Source organism: Myotis myotis, unplaced genomic scaffold (genome assembly GCF_014108235.1).
Source record: "Myotis myotis isolate mMyoMyo1 unplaced genomic scaffold, mMyoMyo1.p scaffold_m19_p_8, whole genome shotgun sequence".
Lineage (NCBI taxonomy): Eukaryota > Metazoa > Chordata > Mammalia > Chiroptera > Vespertilionidae > Myotis > Myotis myotis.
Window position 1 is genome coordinate 34,962,575 of NW_023416390.1, and position 20,640 is coordinate 34,983,214.

At 47.5% G+C, this 20,640-nt stretch overlaps 1 protein-coding gene across 50 annotated transcripts in view; it reads left to right on the forward strand.

Annotated features, from left to right (window-relative positions):
- The window catches only part of LRRFIP1 (LRR binding FLII interacting protein 1), a 114,853-nt gene extending 94,897 nt beyond the window's left edge, over nt 1-19,956 (forward strand). For 35 of the 50 annotated variants that reach the window (XM_036319163.1, XM_036319169.1, XM_036319166.1 and 32 more), the window contains 5 exons: nt 23-115; nt 1,391-1,483; nt 2,987-3,079; nt 4,658-4,799; nt 7,126-9,124. In XM_036319163.1, the coding sequence (XP_036175056.1) occupies nt 23-115; nt 1,391-1,483; nt 2,987-3,079; nt 4,658-4,799; nt 7,126-8,789 (2,085 nt within the window). In that variant the 3' untranslated portion in view covers nt 8,790-9,124. Of the gene's footprint in view, nt 1-22; nt 116-1,390; nt 1,484-1,535; nt 3,080-4,657; nt 4,800-7,125; nt 9,125-10,784; nt 10,928-12,321; nt 14,705-14,819; nt 14,870-15,891; nt 16,010-16,657; nt 16,738-17,816; nt 17,922-19,107 lie in introns of those variants that run through there. The other 15 variants (XM_036319202.1, XM_036319203.1, XM_036319209.1 and 12 more) reach the window with 9 other exon arrangements.
- Nucleotides 19,957-20,640: the final 684 nt, after the last annotated feature.

Here is a 20,640-nt window from a genome sequence, read left to right on the forward strand (position 1 = left end):
ATGCCCTGCTCCTTGTCCGCAGGAATTCGAGCGGGAGAAGCACACCCACAGCCTGCTGCAGTTTCAGTTCGCCCAAGTGAAAGCCGCCCTGCAGCAGAGAGAGGAGATGCTCGAGGTGGGTAGCTGCTCCCCATTCTGCTCTTCTTGTGTGACTCAGGAGCATTTTGTTGGCTTATTACTAAAGCCACGGGTTTTCTGGAAACCAAGGGCTTAGGCTCATTCTCCGTGCCTCGTTGATGGCGTCCTGTTCCTCCCATTCCTGGGTGGTCCTGTGTGTGTGTGAGGGAGGAGGTGGGGCAGACAGAGTAATGTGTCCTAATCCTGGGACCTGTGAAAATGTCACCTTCCACGGCAGAGGGGACCTTGTGGTGGGAGATTATCCCAGGTTTTCTGGTGTGTCACAGGGTCCTTACAGAAGGGAGGCAGGAAGGTCAAAGGCAGAAGTAGGGGGTGATGTGAGGAGGGGCCCTGAGCCACGGAATTGGGAGCCTCTAGAAGCTAAAAGAAGGGAGGAAATGGATTCTCCTGGAGCCTCCAGAAAAGAGCCCAGGCTGCCCACCCCGTGGCCTCCGCCTGTAAGACTCATTTTGGACTTCTGAGCTGCAGCACTGTTAGAATACACTCTTTTTTTTTTTTTTTAATATATTTTATTGATTTTTTACAGAGAGGAAGGGAGAGAGATAGAGAGTTAGAAACATCAATGAGAGAGAATCATCGATCAGCTGCCTCCTGCACATCTCCCACTGGGGATATGCCCGCAACCCAGGTACATGCCCTTGACCGGAATCGAACCTGGGACCTCTCAGTCCGCAGGCCGACGCTCCATCCACTGAGCCAAACCGGCTTCGGCTGTTAGAATACACTGTTAATATATTTTGTTTTCAGAGAGGGAGAAAGAGAGAGATACATCAATGATGAGAGAGCGTCATTGATTGGCTGCCTCCTGCATGCCCCCTACTGGGAATAGAACCTGCAACCCTGGCATGTGCCCTGACTGGGAATCGAACCGTAACCTCCTGGTTCATAGGTCGGTGCTTAACCACTGAGCCGCGCTGGCTGGGCCATTTGTGTGGTTTGAAGCCACTGAATTTGTGCTAATTTGTTGCAGTGCCAATAGGAAACATACAGGGTTATTTACCTTTTGGGCTTGATCAGAACTTTAGTGCCTCTCAGTAAGAAATTCCCCCAGACGAATTTCTTCCTGCGCTTTGGGACGCTGGGAGTAGAACCCAGAGCCCTGCTGGCCTTCGAGAATGAGCTCGGGATTAGCGAGAAGCTGCCAGTGCCTCCCTGTGTTTTCTGGCTCCTGGCGACTCTCTGCAGGTCCACACTGGGATTCCTTCCTGTTTAACCCTTTATCTGTCTCTTCCTCTCTGTTGCTATTCTTCAGGAAATCCGACAGCTGCAGCAGAAACAGGCGAGTTATATCAGGGAGATTTCTGATCTTCAGGAGACGATAGAGTGGAAAGACAAAAAGATAGGGGTAGGGCTCTCAAATCTTTGAAAATCTGTTCAGACAAGCTGTATGCTTGATAAGTTTGTTGCTTTTAGGATCATTGGTGTGCTTGGATGTGTATGCATGCAGCCCCACGTGATGCAAACTCAATCATGCAGCAAATACGAACTCGCTGGAAGTTGGCTTCCCACATGAACAGTCTCGCTTTCTCAGCATGAGCCGGCTCTGCCCGCCCCTCCAGCAGCCAGGGACTGACGGAGGGAGACACTCCATGAGGGGGCACTCGGGCACTCTCGTATGCGCATTTCCCCGCTCTTCTTGGGGCGTTTTCTCAAGGGGTCTGAGGAAGCTGTAAGGTGGCAAGTGCTTGAAATCTCCCCAGAGGGTCCTCAGACCCCCTCCCTCCCCAAGAACAGAACAGGCAGCCCACCTGCCTGCAGGTGTGACGAGGGGGACGGACAGGACCACTCACAGCACCTGCTGTGCTTCCTGGCAGTAGCTCCAGAATGTAGTGGCCCGTCGTACCACATAGGTCTGTGACGGTCCCCCAGCGCTCGAGCGAAGTCACCAGAGCATTGACAGTGTGACGCCACGCCTGTCTTCACTCTGATACGCTCGTCCACGCTTCCTCGGGGTTTTGTGCCCGTGCACGTGTGCACGCATGCATGTTGTGTTTGCTTCAGGACCACTTGTGTTTGTTTGTGCCAACAGTTGCTGAGAATCCAGGTAGAGAAATAGTCTCAATTGCTAAAATACAGGGCGTCCCCCAAAAATGTATACGCACTTTGAATGATTATAAAATAAGTGTTTTTCAACATACAGTACATTTTCAAAATTTAAAAGAATCTACAGAAATGAATAATATTTTTTGTCAACTCCTGTTTTCAAACTGATGACCGTTCTGGTCCAGGCACTGCTGATAAGGCAAAACAGTGGAATCACAAACATCCAGAATCATTTCGTTTGGTATTTGTGTGCCTTCAATTCGTCGACTGCTGCCAGTTATCATTAATGTATCCCCATTGAAAAAAAGTCTAGTGTCACTTTAGGACCAATTTTCTTTGTTCAAAGCTTAGTCTGGCTTTACCCATTGTTTCAAATCAATTAAACCTGAAAATTAAGTGTTGTCAGCTGTTAAAGTGTGTATATATTTGGGGGGACACCCGGTAGTTGTCACGGGATTCTGCAGCATTTCCTCCTCTTCTGTATTTACGCCTCATCTAAAGGCCACATGGCCTCTGATAGTTCTCTGACACGGCTGTGAAACCGGACTGAGCTAGAATGCGATGCAGATGCAGCCCTCCGGTGCCTCCGTGGGTGCCTTCGTTCAGGAGCATGGTCAGCAGCGTTGCTCGGCTGTCGTAAACTGGAGGAGAGTTTGTTACTGGCATTTTGTTTGTATCTCTGAGCGTGTGATATCTAACGCCCTGACTGTAGCGTTTTACAGAGTAGAAGCCTCTTCCTTACTCTGCTTCTGATGTCACCTGCTTACCTGTGTGAATTTCTCTCTCTGCTCCGCTGCACACTCAGGCCTTAGAGAGGCAGAAAGAGTTCTTTGATTCCATCAGGAGTGAACGAGATGATCTTAGAGAAGAAGTAGTCGTGCTGAAAGAGGAACTAAAGGTATGAAGCCCAAGAACAGCTAAAAGAGAAAGTCCCGGTTGCCACAGGGAATGCTGGGGTTCTCAGGAAGGAATGTGTGTGTTCTGTTAACCAATGCAAATCTGAGGTTAACTGACACCGAAGAGACGTGTAAAGCGAGTCCAGGTTCTGTGGGGTCTGCCCGTGGTCAGATGTTCACAAGCATATCTGAGCTCGAAAGCAACTCTGGTTTCCAAGAACTTTTTTATATACTGTGTCAGTACTTTCCATGCTCATTAAGTTCTCCTGGGCCCTCCCTGAAGTTAGAGGGTGCATTTGTTTGTTAAATCAAAGGCTCAACTGTAGGGACTTCTCTAGCTGAACGTAGTGGGGCTAGGCTCATGCCATTTACACTTTGAGGCCCACTGGATTGTAGGAAAGTCATGCTCTGTCTGGGCCGTGTCCAGGGGTCTTCAGCTGCTGGCCAGACACCGAAAAAAAACACCCAGCCTGCAGCAGTGGGGGTCAGAGCTCTGGGTGGGCTGTGAGCGGTGGAGGGGGCAGTGTTGAGGCAGGGCACGGCCATGGGCTAATTTTTGCATAGTCAACGGAGACATGTCAGTGTGGCTGCTATAGCCAAGGCTCAAGGCCACAGCAGTGAACCAGAAGGCGCAGGCTTGAGCTCAGGTTCGGCAGGTGGTTCCCCCAGGGCTGTGAGTGCAGGGTTGGGGATCCCTCCCAGGACACGAGGGAGCTGGGGCAGCAGATGGGGGTGCGGGGGGTGGGGGTGAGTCATCCATAGTTAAGGGAGATCCTGGAGTCATGAGGCACAATTGGCTTTAAAGTGTTTCACTATGGAGTGAGCGGAAGTTAAATTTATTTTAAATAATTGACTTTAAAGAGAGGGAGGGGGAAAGAGAGAGAGAGGGGAAAGCAAGAGAAAAACATTGATCGGTTGCCTCCTGCACCAACTCACAACAAACCTGCAACCTGGGCATGTGCCCTGACTGGGGATTGGACCCTGCACCGTGTGTGTGTGTGTGTGTGTGTGTGTGTGTGTGTGTGCGCGTGTGCGCGCGCGCGCGCATGCGCGTGCACTTGCTCAGGACAATACTCCAACCAACAGAGCCACACCGGCCACGGCAAGTTATAGTTCTTTTTAATATGCCAGACATCCTAGCCACTTCCTAATTCCTTCCTTAACTTAAATGTCATCACTCCTTCCAGACATGTACACATTTCTTTCTTTTTCTCTGTATCTCTTTGTAAAGAATCCATTCGGGGTTTTAAAAGTCAGGTTCACCTTACCATGACTTGCTCGAAGCTTCCTGTGGTGGCAGCCTGCAGGCGTCACCTCCAGTTTAAAAGGGCTCCCGCTGAAAGCGCCCTGTCACCACACATCAGGACATGGGTGGGGCCTGCGGAAGGACCAGCCCTTGCAGGAGAGCCTGGATCTGTGTGTTGATAGAAAGAATAGCCACGAGGGTGTTGCCCAGCTCTTCTTGACTCTGTAGAATTTTCCCCGACTTCAGGAAAAATAGCTTCTTCTGAAATTATTATTAATAGAGTTTAAGCTAACACCACTCAGTGAGTATTACGACGAGCCTGTTTTTGTTCCAGAAACATGGAATAATCCTAAATTCAGAAACAGCTACCAATGGAGAGACTTCAGACACCCTAAATAGTGTTGGATACCCAGGTCCTACCAAGATGACAAAAGAAGAGTTGAATGCCCTCAAGGCGACAGGGGACGGGACCCTAGGTAAGTCCTTGTTTTCCTGGCTCCTGTCACTCCAGACAGCATTGGCTCACCCTCACTGCGTTGTCAGGGTCGAAGCAGTCATCACTGCCCATTAACAGTCACACCGCATGCCACCTGTCTGTCTCGTCATGGAGTTCCTTGCGCACGATGTGATCACCCACGCGTGTTGTCTGGCGTGCACCTCTGACCAGTGCCCCCGTCCATGGCTGGGGATACATTTCTCTTGCTTCTCAGAGCTGCCACATGAGACTGTGAACGCAAGGAAAATAGTCTCAAAATCAAGTGACAGTTTTGATAGTGCTACTTGTCTTTCCTCGGACATGTGCCAAGGGTGGCTTTTTAACTTACTCTGTTACGGAGTTGCCCAAAGGTGGAAATGGCAGAGGCTGTAAATCAAGTTAGTCAACCATTTTTGCAAGTCAACACGGCACATCCTATGAGATGCTCTGAGGGGTTAAGGTGTCTGTGGACAGCAAGTGGAGGCTGTGACAGAGGTCTTGGTCATTCTCAGTGTAGCACTTGAGAGGGACAGACAGCCATGGTGGAGAGGGAGAGGGACAGGCACCCCTAATGGAGAGGGAGAGGGACAGGTGGCCCTGATGGAGAGGGAGAGGGACAGGCGTCCCTGGTGGAGGTGGGGACAGGGGTCCTGGTGGAGAGGGGGAGGGACAGGGGCCCTGGTGGCCAGTATGGTGTTCTTTACCAGTGAGAATTGGATATATCTGCCCCTTTGTCAGCGATGACGTTTCCATGTATGTCACATTTTTGCTTCTGAAAGAATGTAAGTTGGGATTCCAGTAGATTGTAGGAATATCTGAAAGGCGCACCGATTGATATTTGTAATAATAATTGGCCTGAGGATAACGCTTCAGAATCATGTGCAGCCTGAAGCTGCCACTGCATGTGGGGCCTCACTGGTCACCTGTGTGTCCCAGGTTTAGAGTGAGGCCAGAGTGGGGTCAGGCCGCGACTGTGGTTTCCATGTGGAACCTTTCATCTTACTCCTTTTTATTTGTGGAAATGCAGAAACCTCAGGGCTTGCTTCCCAGGGGTGCCTCACTCTCTTTATGACACTGAAGGAATACACAGCTCTTTTAATTCTGTAAAGGTCGCTGAAAGAACATAAATTGGTTATGTCCACCATACCTTTGTACTAGCTAGCTGAGCAGTTAGGAATTTGATCATGCTGCTCTTGTTCAAATACACATTTTACAAGTCCTGGATAATCATTGTGAAACAGACACTTAAGGAACCAGAAATACCAGTTTTATAAATGGTCTCCAAAAGTTCTTTAAACACTAACAGTAAAGAATTGTGGGCACTTCCCAATATATACGTCCATTTTTAACTTAAATACATATAAGCTTTCATTAATATAAATGTACATTATAAAACCAGCACTGATAGAAATCTTTAAAGGGTGAAGCAAAACTAACCATAAATGGAAGTCCTACTACTTTCCCCCTTTTCCCCGGGTCAGCGCACCCACCGTGGAGACCGCTGGGTCATGAAATTGTCAGGCTTTGACCTTCAGTGATTTGGTATCTTATATGCTGCGGTTCTGTTTGTCTGAAGAATCCGAAATATAACTTCATTCCGAAGCAGTGACATGTTTGTTAATGCATAATCTTTTAATTGATGAGTCATTTATTATTTAGCTAAGTGGTCATCCTAATGTAAGCGTTTACCTCCCGCTGGGACTCGCTGTTCCTTAAGGAATGGAGGGAAGGTCTTTGGGGCACAGGCCACTTTCTCGGGAGACAGTGGTTAGGTGGAGGAGAGTGGATTTCTTTTTACCTTGTTTGAGCTATTGGAAAAGAATCTTCCTCAAGACTCACCTCGAGGCTGAGTGTTTAAGACAAACTGAATGTTCCTTTTAAAACTGATTGGAGGTTGCCTTTAGGGCCGTGGGATCTGCAGTGCAATTTGAGAGCTGACAACGTGTGAGTTGTCAGACGTGCATTTGGGAATGAGCATGGGGAACACCCGCCTGAAGGCCTTAAAACCCATCATTTTGGATTGTTCGGCTGCCTGATCCAGAGCTCTTTCTAGTTGTTAAAACTTAACTTCACCTTTGAAAATCAGCTCACACAAGAGGGCACCAGCAGCCACTCGCCGTGAGGCGGTGGCAGGCCTTGGCCGGTGGCTGTGGGCGGGTGCGGTGGCTGCTTCGTGGCACAGAGCTGGCGGGCTTCCGTTCCGGGTGCCTCTGTGCTGACTCTCTCGAGGAGTGGGGCTGGGTGGGGATGAGACTTGTGTTTACCTTGTCATGTATTGTAAGTGGTCACATCATGGGGTCCCTTCAATTTTCTCAATGGTCTTTTAGGAAAAGCCACTGCAGTGGAGGTGAAAAATGAAATTGTGGAGAATGTGGGGAAAAGAGAAATCTTGCAAAATACTGAGCAGGAACAGCACAAAGAGGACCCCGTAGAGGATTGTGTGGACACTGAGGTCTTGCCTCCTGGTGGCAGTGCGGAGGACCGGAAAACCTCTGAAGACAGTGCCCCTTCCCTAGGAACATTAGCTACAAATGAGGGGCAGGTCCGAAGCCCAGTTCTAGAGAGCACGTCCTTCCTTGAACATGCAGAGCAGGTTGAGTCCAGGGAGCTCACAAGCACCCCAGATGCTAGGACTGGGGCTCCCCTTGAGCAGGCTAAGAGTTCAAGTGAACCAGCTGGTGAAACCCCGGGTCCTGCGACTGGGCAGGGCAGCCGGAATGCCGTGGATGTCAAAAACCACAGCGAAGAAGCTGCAGAAAAACAGGAACAAGAAGAGCAAGATGTTCAAACCAGTTTGGGAGAGGTTAGCACAAAACCACATCAGGAATCTGCTCCTGTGCAAATACCTGAAGTTGAAAAGGTGAGCAGCTCCCAGGGTGCGGTGGAGGCAGGGCTAGCTGGATTGGAGGAGCAAGCGGGCACAGTGGCCTCACGTCCTCCCAGGTATAGCGATGGCACAGGGAGTCATGACACATGTGCAGTAGACATCCCCACAGAGTTGGGCCCAGGTTTAGAGAAAGAGCTCACCAACCAGGAAGGGGCTGAACCCAAGGAGGTCCCAGTTCCGAGCACAGGAGCAGAGGGGGAGCACAGTGAGGAAGAGGACGAGGGGAGGGGGCTCCTGAGTGAGAAACCAGTCCAGACAGTAGTCCCGGCCGGTCCCTCTTCTCCAGCCGCCCGTGCTCAGGAGGCAGCAGGTGCACGTATGGTAAAGGCCAAGAGAGACCCCAGTGAAGAAAAGAATGACCCACAGGGAGAGGGATTGGGTTCATCCCAAAAGAAGACAAAAAACAAGAAAAAGAAAAACAAGAAGAAAAAGTCACCGGCACCTGTAGAAACCCCTAAGGATGTTAAGAAAGAGTTAACATTTCAGGACCCAGATCTCAGTGAAGCTGAGGAAGAAAAGCAGGTAAAATCTCCTGATGAAAAATCAGGTGTGGAAACACAAAATGAGGTCACTGGAAATCCAAAACAGAGCATTGTGGCCGGGAGCAGTGACAACCTGGGCTTTCCAGAGGACCCTCAGATGGACTTGGCTGGAAAACTGAACCACGAAGATGGCGATGGAAAGGCCGAGGCGGGGAAAGGAAGAGCTGATGGAGAACTGTTTGAAGGTGATACCATGCAGGCCTCAGGCTCCAGAGCCTGTGCTGAGGGATCAGAGGAAGGAGCTGTAAAAGCCGACGCTGAAGGAGCCAGTGCTGCTCCCAGCCGCCCCCCAGAGAATGAAGACTTGCCAAGCAGCGCCCGGCTCGGAAATGGAAGTCCCTCCGAGGACAGTAACGCCGCCTCGCAAACAGAAGGTACAGAGGGCTGTGTGATGTCCGAGGGGCCGAGCCAGGGAGTCAGAAAGGTTTTAGGTAGCGCTAGTCTAGAAAACGATGACTTGGCACCAGCAAGGGAGTCAGGGGACTCCCATTCAGAGCACAAAGAAGAGACAAGGGGCGGAAGCGAGAAGGACAAAAGCAAAGAAGACTGCGCATTGTCATAGGTTGAGGCTTGCTTGTCGGGCGGAGTCAGAGATGGTCCGGGACGGCACTGTGAGTCCAAGCAACAGACTCTTGCCGTTTCCTCCGCTGGTGAGATCCATGAAATGTTCTAGATGGAGGTAGACATGTGTGACAATCTGCCACCACGTTATCTACTACTCTAAGTTATAGACTGTTACTTGTAGATTTATATTTTATTAGGGTTCTCACCCAGATTAGAAAGACAGACACATTTGTTATCATGTAAGTTTTAACTGAGAGCATTCCAGTAGTATCAAATGATAACATACACTGTTTATATTTCTGCTTATAATCAAAATAAACATAGTTCACGCCTGCCTTAGGCTGATATGAATGTGGATATTCCTGACCAAATATATCAGCATCTAATTGAAATGACCAGATAGCATTCTAGGATTCCTACATCATGAGTAAATTAATTTGTCTTATTCAAATATATGTGCTTTCATATGTGCTTTTGATACGTACACGATAACCTGCATGGTATTTTATTTAAAAAGGAGATAAATGGCCAAACATCATGTAGGTCCCTGAGTGATAAGATTTGCACCTTAGGACAATAGCTCATCATTTTAGGGATAATGAACATCTTAAAGTCCTGGGAGCTCTTACTTGCCTTTACCTCATATAAGGATTTTATCTCAGCTAATGCTTTGGACTTCATTGTTCATGATACCTGAGTTTATTTTATAGATTTTTTCTCTTTTTCTTTTTTAAAAAAATTAATAAATTTTAATTAAAGAAATTAAGTGGGAGGGAGGGATGGAAGGGGGGAGAGAGAAACATCAATGTGAAAAAGACACATTGGCCCTGACCGGTTTGGCTCAGCGGATAGAGCGTCGGCCTGCGGACTAAAGGGTCCCAGGTTCGATTCCGGTCAAGGGCATGTACCTTGGTTGCGTGCACATCCCCAGTGGGGAGTGTGCAGGAGGCAGCTGATCGATGTTTCTCTCTCATCGATGTTTCTAGCTCTCTGTCCCTCTCCCTTCCTCTCTGTAAGAAATCAATAAAATATATTTTTAAAAAAAGAAAAAGACACATTGATTGGTTGCCTCCCGCACACACCCCGACTGGGGTTGGGGGATCAAACTTGCAACCCAGGTACGTGCCCTTGACCAGTAATCGAACCTGCACCCTTTGGTGCGATGGCTGACATTCTAACCACTAGCAACACTGGCCAGGGCTTATTTTATAGATTTTGACTTCATTTCATGCCAATTATGTATCCAAGTCACTTTACACACAGATTTTAAAAATTATTTTCTGGAAGAGACGTATGTTGAAATTGCATTTTCTATACAATATTAGGGTGGGGAGAATCATTTCTAAAATTTATTTTTTAACCTTAAAGTTACTTCTCTTTCTGTTTGTCTAATCATTATTCAGAAGACGAATAGAAAACAGTACTGTTCTTCAGCAAACTGCTAATTAGACTACGACAGGATATTTTCAATAGCTGAATCACTTTTGGTATTTTGGTATAAATGTTTGCATTTGTTGTGTCTCCATATAGTCTTATTGGAAAATTCTTGTTCTGGTTTTCCTGAACAAAATATATATTTTCTATATAAAAGAGAATTTTAAAAAATAATTGTAACATTAAATTGAAAAATAATTGTAAAATATTAAAATCACAAGGGAATGAACATTATGAATACTGTTAACACTTTATGAGAGTATATTACTTCATCGTACTGTTACAGGATATAATTGAATGTAAAAAAAGACCAAAGCTTCAATAAAATTTGAGGCAAACTTGTTATCATGTATTTGAAATAAAGACATTTTTCTAGTTTTACAAGCCTGTGGTTCCACTCTTTTGGCTCCTTGGAGTCTGACCTTGGCTGCTATTGTACCTAATTCACCTGTGAGGTTGTGCCCATTTCCAAGTTACTGATTCCCTGTCGGGGTCCCGGGAGGGACTCCCGCTGAGCACCCTTTGTCAGTAAGGACTGAACTTCTCTCCCGGCATCTAGACGGGCTGAAGTTGCGTCATCTGGGGAGGACCGCGGAGATCTTCCCCCGCAGCCTCGCCTGGGAGCTGTGGCTCTGAGGAGAAAGATCTCCATTCCATGGGCCAGGACTTAGCGCGCTTTGAAGAGTGTGGTGAGAACGGCAGGTAAACGCTGACTTTCTACATAAGGGTCTTGAGTGGAGGGTGATGGGGCTGCCAGAAGCCCACGGGTGCCTGTGAACAGAAAAGCCTGAGGCTTGCTGGAGAATCAAGTCCAAGAGTGGCAGAGGAGTTGAGAGGGCTTCAGCTGATGTCTCTAACTTCGGCAAAGCTGCTTTCACACCGGAGTGCACACTGGGAAACAGCTTTGCTTTCCAAGGCCTCTGGGGCCTAACTCACTAAGTGTGAGATCATTAAGCCACCTTACGTTCTTTCCTCCCTTACCCAGGTTATTCCGCAGCACACCTGCGGACACTATGGTAAACACATCCCTCCAGCCAGCCAGCAGTCTCCCTTAGTCACATGCTTCATAAGCAAACATTGTTCATCACTTCACATAGGAAAGGCCCTGTGCAGTGAACAAGCAGATAGGGCCCAGCTCCCAGTGGCAGCTGAGAATTAGGACAGAAGCACCAAAGAAGAGAAGGACTCTGAAGATCCCGACCATTTCCTGGTCATCTGAGTCCTCACTGTGAGCATCATTCCTCTGCTCCAAGTATGAGATGACGGTGTAGCCCAGCACATTAACTGATGCTCACAGTGGAGGCCCTTACATGATCCAGGAAGGGTTACCTTAGGTCTGTGAGGTTTAGCAAGGCACGGGGTATTCCCAGCAACCTGGAAACATTTCAGTGTTGAAAGATTCAGACTCGGAAAATCATCCAAGCACATCCTGCCAAGCACATCCCCAGGGGAACCTAGACCACAGAGGTTCCACCATAAGACAGAGCAGAGGAGCACATTGATCACAATAGCTCACATAGAAAAGCTGGGATATTTCTCGTCCCCGAAGCAGAATGCAGCTACTGTATGTAGAATGTGAATCTTCCTTCAGAAGTATAATTAAGTATCACTATGGGTGCATGTAAAGAAAAGATTTGAATTATAGGTTGCAATTTTATAATATATGAAGGTTGGGACGTAGTAAAGGTTGTGAGAGGTTTTAGGAATGAGATGGATTGCACTGACTGCTTTCTATAAAGTTAGTATTTCCAGTTAATGACCTGATCATATACATTCCCACTGTCACAGGACCTGGAATGCTCTTTCTCGGGGGTTAGATAGTTTGGGATTTCTGTTTTCTGTCAGTAGACTCCTGCCCCAGGAGAGCACCTTACCTAGCATGCCACCGTGAACGCCACAGTAAGATGTACTCCACGCATCCAGACTCCAGAAGGAAAAAAGCGGGGTGTGTGTGTGTGTGTGTGTGTGTTCATGTGTGCTTGTTCAGTGTGATGATCATACATAGGGAAAACTTTGTCTTTCAGGAGAAAAACCCTCTCTTACCCTTTCACCCTGTCCACTGTCCTTCTTACATCAAAGACTTAACATTTTTCCAGATGTGAATGGCTTCTGCTGTTCAATGGAACAGAAGCCAGTGGGGCTGATGTGGACAGTTCCCATCTGTGCGGACCTCCTGGGCCCTGTAAACAGGAGAAAAAAGAATCGTCCTTAGCAACCTGTTTGCCTTTGACAGTAAGGAGGAGGTATTGTCCTGGCCTGGGGGCCTGGCCCAGGGAGGACGAAACAGACCCTGTGAAACTGACGTGTGAGGAGGGAGTGGCACGTAGTGGTTTCTTGAGAGACCTCAGTCACAGCGCCAGAAAGAGGGACTACTTGGTGATATGGCTGCGACTCGTTGTGGACCTTGCTGTACCCCCGGCGAGTGAGGTGACAATGTGAGGCCACAGGAACAAGTGACCAGAAGGGCTCGGAGAATCCAAGGCTCGTCCGGCTGCCCAGGGACTGGCTCTAGGCCTTAATTAGCTTTTTTGTTTCTCAAATGCACACCAGAAAAGGTGTTGGAATTTAGTATAAAAAGCAGATTTTTTAAAAGTGTAATCCTTACCAGTATTACTAAAATACCTTTAATGGCCACCCATTTTAACTTCCCACTATGAAAGAAAGCCCTACATTTGAGTCTTTGTGACTTCAAGTTCTTTATGCCTTGTTTCTGAAAACTGCAAGTCCAAAGTCTGTAAATGGATTTGTTTGAAAATCGGGTGTTAGAGAGCAATGGTGAGCAGTGCTACTAGGGTAGTAATAGGTTTGCAATGTTCTTGTTAAGAATTACAATAAGTATACCAGTGATGTAACACCATTCACTCAACAATTTAGACTGTTGGTTTTTAAAGCTATTTTTAAAAGTACTCATTTACTTCATATTAAATAATTTTGCTTTTTTCTTGTTTCCATTATCTTAAAACTATTTCGTTTCCATCTTAATTCTGCTTTAAAATTTCTCTTTCTTAAAAATTCCACATCTATTTTTCCTATTCTCATTATGAGACTTAAGGTTAGAGGATCCTTATTTTTTCCCCTAAGACTATTATTACAATTTATCGTTTGTTTTTTACTTGCTATCTAAGGTATTTGAAGTCTCCCAATAGAAAAATAATAAAATTGTATAATATATGAGCTTCAAGTCCACTTTCTGATATATTCAGAGTTTCTTATGATGTCTGGGATTTTGTACATAGGAATATAAAATAGATAAGATAAAATGAAAAGTGGTATTGAATAAGAGATCTGGGTTTATAACTATAAAATTTTTTTCAGTGTTGGGTGGGTTTATAGAAGGAAAGAATGGATCCTCCCTCAGAAGCAGTTTGACTGTGGGTAAATCAAAACGGAGTTCAAAAGGATCATGAAATTATCTTGTGCTCCACATTTTCTGGAGTTGTTTATTTTGTTACTGTGCCTTCCAAAATAACAACCTGGGGTGTTTGGGGAAACAATTGGAGGGAGCATGTAACTTGGGTTAGAGTGTGGCTACATGACTTTTTAAAAGAGGACAAAGGTGCATTTTATGTGAATTGTTTCCATTTCACGTGGCTGATCAAAAGCAGGCAATGTGAGAACGCTGGTCCCTCGGGTACAGGACCCTCCGACCGGGAGTCCGGGCCCAGCTCTGAGGTCTGAGTTTAGGTTTAGAAAAGCAGCGCAGTGACGCAGTTAGGGGCGAGGCCCTGAGGCTGGGCAGTGAGGCCTCGGAAAGTTGCTTAGTTGTTCTGGGCCTTGGGTCTTAGGACGGATTAACAGAGCCACCCGCAGGGCTCCACGAGAGAGAGAGGCTGGTGGCCGTGCCTGGCGCAGAGTGGGCGCAGGACACACGAGCATCGCTCTCATCACGTCACACCCGGTTCTCCGTGTGTAGGATTTGGCCCAAACACCCACACTCCTTGCAGGCTGTGGTTCCCCCCTGCACTGAACACTGCATTCAGGGAGATGTTTAGGGAGATTTCTGGGTGCTTATATATATATGCATCCTGATATATCTGGGGTGGGAGGAAGGACAGAACCTAATTATTCCTGCATTCTTCCTCAAAAGAATAAAAGTGTTTGACAAGTGGGTTGGCACATATGTAGTCAGGAAACTATGATTCGTAGTCACAGTCAGAACTCCAGCCTGGGTGAGCCCATGAGAGAAATACCTCTGGGGGTACACTCAGGAGGTGCGGGCTGATGAAAATGCCGGTGATGTGTCGTGGCGATGCCCAGTGTGTTTGTACCTTGCTAATGATGTTAAACCATGAAGCCTGTGAGATCTTGTGTTGCAGTGTGGTTTGGCCCTAGAGCCCTTGCATGCTAACCCCAAGTAGAAGATTAGCCCGTTTGCATGCGGTCGGACGCTGACGAGACAAGCATGTGCTGGGAGGTTGACCACCTCAACCCCCCGAGGCTGAACTCCTCCCCCGTCCTGTGTGTGGCCTCATTCGCGTGGTACGTGTTTAATACCCTCATCATCAGTTTCACTAACCTGAGTGCTCATTCTCCCGTGTAGCTGACGGTGCGGTGCACAGAGACCCCTAAACCTGTGTCTTTCTGATTTCTTCAGACATTAGGTTGAGAAAGCTTGTTGACGAACGGGAGTGCTTGCTGGAACAGGTAACAACCTTTTACTGCTTTACGAGTTGTCGAGTGGGGCGCCTGAAGCCAGGAACCTTCCCATCCTTCCTGCTTGCTTTGTCCGGACCCCTAACGCACCACGCTTGAAAATAACCATCAAGCCAGCTCGGGCTCTTGAAATTCGTATCCGTCTGAAGTCAAAGGAGAGGTTTGGAGAGGAGGTCTCAGAGAGCCACGGCCACGTGCTGGGTGGGGAGGCAGCACGCAGATTGCTGCCTAACATGACTCGCCTGGTGGGGACTCAGTTTCAGCACCTCTGTGCCTAGGAGGCCCAGGTGGCCCTTCCTGGCTCCTTAGTGCAGTGGTCGGCAAACTGCGGCTCGCGAGCCACATGCAGCTCTTTGGCCCCTTGAGTGTGGCTCTTCCACAAAATCCCACGTGCGGGCGCGCACGTACAGTGCGATTGAAACTTCGTGGCCCATGCGCAGAAGTCGGTATTTTGTGGAAGAGCCACACTCAAGGGGCCAGAGAGCCGCATGTGACTTGCAAGCCGCAGTTTGCCGACCACTGCCTTAGAGAATCAAGCAGAGGTTAATAGCACCCTGAATTGCTAATACTCAGACAAACATTTAAACGATTTTATGTATGCTCTCCTCCTGAATTCAAGAGGAACGGCAGCCTTCGAATAACTTGTCACCAAGTTACAAAATGGTCTATGCCTGAAATTGTAAATATAATGGCATTTTCATTCATTGTACTTAGTTTCTGAGAAGAGTACTAACTGGCAGAAGGTAGTTTATTTGTTCATTTGTGTTAGTTCCTTCATTAAAGGAGACGCTCCCTTTCTCCTCATGGATTGTAACCTTTTTCTGCATTTCTCTGGGGCTTATTTATGTAACCTCTGTCTCATTGGCATCCATGTGAAATAGTTGCAAGGCAACATCCAGTTCTACCTATGGGTGTTTTCCTTTACCTGCTGTTTCCTTTGACAGGCTCTAGGCTCAACTTCTCTGTCTGTTTGGAATAGAGGAATTAACATCCTTTCTCGGTGGGTGTTTCAGATTAAGAAACTCAAAGGGCAGCTGGCAGAAAGACAGAAGAATGGCAAGCTAGACACGCTGCGCCCTGAGGACGCTGTCTTAGAGAACGGGACAGACGTGCACGTGATGGACCTGCAAAGTAAATGTCGACCCTTGTGCGGGAGCAACCGCTCTGACGTGTGGGATGTTGGCGTGCTTGTTTGGGAGGGGAGAAATGCCATGGCGAGGGAAGCCCAGTTTCCCCCCCGCCCCCCTCCAGAAGCCCTGATTACATTTCTCAGTAAGACAGAACAGGACGGGCAGGTGGGCAAGGCATGGATGTTTCTGTGTGAGCCTAAGAAGCAGAACAGGTGCCCCAAATCGTGCACGGCGAGGCCACCATAGGATGTGCTGCAGGAAATCACTTACTGTGCTGGATACGGCTGCCTTTTGGCCTGCTGATTGCATGGAAAGTTAGAAGGTGTTTTTTTTCTATGCCAGTAAACTAGGAAGGGGCTTAAGGAGATACAATTAGGCCCAGTCTCCCCCGCCCCGCGCCCCCCCCACCACCACCACCACCACCACTTCTTTACTCACAGGCGCACTCTCTCCTGGGCACTTTCCCAGCCTGGGTCCATAGAGAGAGCACCCTCCTATCTCAGCTCAGGAGGGCTGGGGGGGCCACGGGCCAGGACTTAACACATTTACAAGGCGATCAGGAAGTAAGGGCTTGGTTCCCAGTAACTATTGTTTCGACATTTTAAAAGCCCAAGAGCTTAACAAATTTTCCTTCTTTTTCAACCTTTAGGGGATGCCAACAGACAGATCAGCGACCTCAAATTTAAACTTGCAAAATCTGAGCAAGAGATAACTGCGCTAGAACAAAATGTACGTGCACGCTCCAGCAGTAACGGGCACCTACACCGATGTGTGCGCGACCTCGCCCCCGAAAGGCTGAGGACAAAAAGAAGCCGACATTTTTAGAACCAAAAGTCAAGGTCCTCAATGTGTTTCCAACACAGAGAGAACTTAGGGAAAGAAAGGGCGTTGTTGGGATTTGAGTTGTGTAACCGATACTGACCCTTTGTAAAAGATGGGTTAGCTGTAGGATGTAACTAATGTGGCCACGGAGGGTTGTTGTTTCTTTCTTTTTTCTTTAAAAATAATTTCTAAAATAATAATTTAATTTTTTAAAAAAAATGCTTCCTTCAGGGACGCCCTCTCGCCTGGCTCCTTTCCTCTCTCCCAGCCGGGCCGGCTCTCTCTGGTCCCTCGTGAGCACTCATGCGTCTCGCATGCTGGGCAGTTGGAGCCAGCTGTGTCCTAACCAAGGGAGAGGTAGCAGCAGGCACTCTTCCCCGCTCCACTGTGTACACGTGGGTGGAACCTTCTGGAGTTTTTATAGGGACAGAGTGAGGAGAGCACATGGAAAGTGATGAGTTTTATGAAACTTGCTTTGATCTCAGCAGAATGGAAGCCTCCGGCAGAGGGTGCAATGCCACCCGAACCCTCCTTATCTCACTCCTGTCTCAGCTCTTGCCTTTCCTCCTCCCTCTCCTGCCTCCTCACCCCACTCTGGGAGAGATCAGACTGGAGCAGAGGGCCTGGTGGAGTCTTTGCTTCCCAGCTCTGTTCTGCTTGGACCGGCCCGTTTTCCTGCAGATTCGTCCTGTAAAAGGGAACGATGGTGGCAGGGTATCAGCTCTTATGGGAGCCACGCTGTTGGACTAGGGCCAGAGAAGAAATGAGTCCCTGATAGGGTCAGTCCTGGGTTGCTCAAAAATAAAGAACAAATAGCTTGCTTGACTAGAACCTATTTAATAGTCAAGAAGGCTTGGTCGTAATTCTTTGGATGGTGTACTTTCCCATTTTATTAAATTATATCCTTTGATCTCAAATGTAATAAAGCAATTGGAGGAAGAAAACAGGCCAATCCATTTTTGCAGCTGGTTTTTCCTTCCTCTTAGGTAATAAGGTTAGAGAGTCAAGTATCACGTTATAAATCAGCTGCTGAAAATGCAGAAAAAATAGAAGATGAACTGAAGGCTGAAAAACGGAAACTCCAAAGAGAGGTAACGGCACTGGGCTGTTTCTAAGAAAACAAGGGGTAGCAATATTCTAGTTGGGCGAGCAGAGAGAGGACTTATGTGGGGGGATCAGCCACCGTCTCATCATGAGATCGAAGCTCAGTCTGATTTCCTACAGTTTCACTCTAATGTGGTATGTGTGAGTTGTTATTCTGCTTGGAATGTGCGCATTTCTTGGCTCTGTTAAGTCTTTTCTCTCAATTTTGGAAATTTTTTTAACCATAATCTCCTTATGTCATTCCCGATCCCTGTTCTCTCCACTTTCCCTCTGGGAGTCCAGTAAGAGATCAGACCTTTTCATTGCAACCTCCCATGTACCCACTAAAGGCTGCCTCGTCTCCTTACCTGTCTCTCTGTTGCCTGCGGTATAGTTTTGGCAGGGATCTCCCAGTTCACCTCCCTTTGTTTTTCTGGTGTGTTCATTCCTGACACTTCCTGGTTGTGTGGTCATGCATGCTCTCTTTCCTAATTGTGTCCTTATTCTTTAAAGATTCCGTGCACAGCTGTGCTGTTTTGCACACCTGGCGACTGAAACCTGTTCAGTCTTTAGGAGTCTGATTCTGTGCTTTTTTTGCTTCTGCTGACTCCAGTGGTTTGTCCCTTCATGTGTTTGGTATTTGGTGAGGTTCACTGGATTTTAATTTGCAGGAACACTCCAGGCCTGACGTGGAATTTCCTGCAAAGAGGGCTTGCAAGGCATGGGGTTTAACCTGTCCCACGACCCGAGCCCCCATCTTTGAGGGTTTGGGATCGGAAGCAGATTGTTCCAGGCTCTGTGGCCCCCGCTCCCGGGCGTCACTCACTTGGCCTTGCGCATTCCTGCTTTGGTTTCTGCCTGCAGAAGCCTTGCCCCTGGCTGCCCAGGGCTGCGGAGACCACCTCCTCCAGCGGGCCTGGGTCAGCTCCTGTTTGCCTTTTGTGACACCATGATCCCCAAGCATGTTCCATGTCTGGGGTCTAGTTGTTTCAGAGGAGGAAGTTGCTCATGAGGCCAGGATCCTGAGCCTATTTAAATTTAAAAACGTGCATTCACACGTGCATGTGAGTATGGATGTGGGGATCGCAGTGGGTCCAGGTTAAACTGTGTTTCCGGTAGGACGGCGGTCTTGGTAATCCTGTTATGTTTGGAGGAAGCCAGATCCTCAAAGCTGCCTCTCCTCCTTGTTCCCAGCTCCGCTCCGCACTGGACAAAACCGAAGAGCTGGAGGTGAGCAACGGCCACTTAGTGAAGCGTCTGGAAAAAATGAAAGCGAACAGGAGCGCGCTCTTATCCCAGCAGTAAGCGCCAGCCCCGCACGGGAGCCTGGCTGGACATGGAGAGCCTTGGTACACAAGCTTTTTCTCCGTTCCTGTCTGGGAGCTGCTGTTTTTCCTGCTTCTGAGAGGACACCCGAGGACTCAGCCGCAGGAGCCCCAGCAGCCTCGATGCCTCCGTCCGCAGACCCGCAGATCCCTACCCAGCTGGGCGCCACCCACAACCTGCAGGTCGTTTGATAAGCACACTGGGCCCGTGGGGGTCAGTACCCGACAGCCCGGCAGCCTCTTCATGCCATTTAAAATGGTCATCTGAGTAAAGATTAAAGTGGGACTTGAGTTTTCTTTTCATGTGTCTTGCTGAAAATAAGGGGAAATGTTACGGTTGGGACTTCCTTTCATGGCAGAATCTGCGATTGGAGCGGTTTCAGTAGTATCTCTTAGTCTACGCTTTTCACACACGAACACTGTGGAACCACAAGCCATTACCAAGCGAAACTCTTTCACTAGAAACAAGGGAGTGGTCTAGACGTAAAAGTGACCTTAAGAAGACTCTTTACAGGCAACAAATGAAGCTTTTCTAAGGGATTTTTGCATCCGTTCAATCATAAGAGTACTTTTTTCCAGGGAATTCGGCAATAGCTTACTGAAAATTATAGCTTTTCATTTGCATTATTTAATCCTTCTATTTGGAATTGAAGTTGTTAACTTCTTTTAAAGAATGTACTATTAGAAAAATTAAAAAATGAAAGGTTGAAAGACTTTAGATTGTGGCATTTTTTTTCCCATTGAGAAAGATACTTAACTATTTTATATTAATTGTTCTGTATGTTTGAGCTCATCCTTTTTATTTTTTAAACATACCAATTCATTTTTCTTTCCCTTTTTTTTTTTTTAAAGTATATTCACAGTGAATAAGAATAGTGGGGGTGGGGGTGGACTCCTGCAAGAATGTCAACACTGAAATTTTTTTAAATAAAAATTAAAAAAAGAGAATAGTGCACCTATAAGAATCAGTGTTCTTAGGATAACAAGTAAACTGAAGAAGTCATAGATCAGAGTGGAGATAACTATGATATCTTCAGGGATGAAAGTAGAGAAAGTTTGGCTACTTGTTGATTTTTAGTGACTCTTTGTATATGTTGTTTTCAAACAAAGCTGGTTAAGTAGGACAGTTTGTCAGAATATTAGCAAGTGCAAACCAAGAAAGACATACCATCCAGCTGTATGTAGTGTTGGCACTTGGAGAACTCTGTGGTAGGGGGACATGAACTGGGTGTATAAAGTTGAGGATACGCTCACAACGTAGTGCTAGAGCTCACCTGGGTGCATCCCCAGCACCCACCGTGTGGATCCGGGACACAGGCTGCTTACAGCTAGGTGGGAGAGAAGTTGTGTCTCCTTGTGCTAAGGACACTGTACAGTTCAGATCTCCTCCTTCTCTGTATTC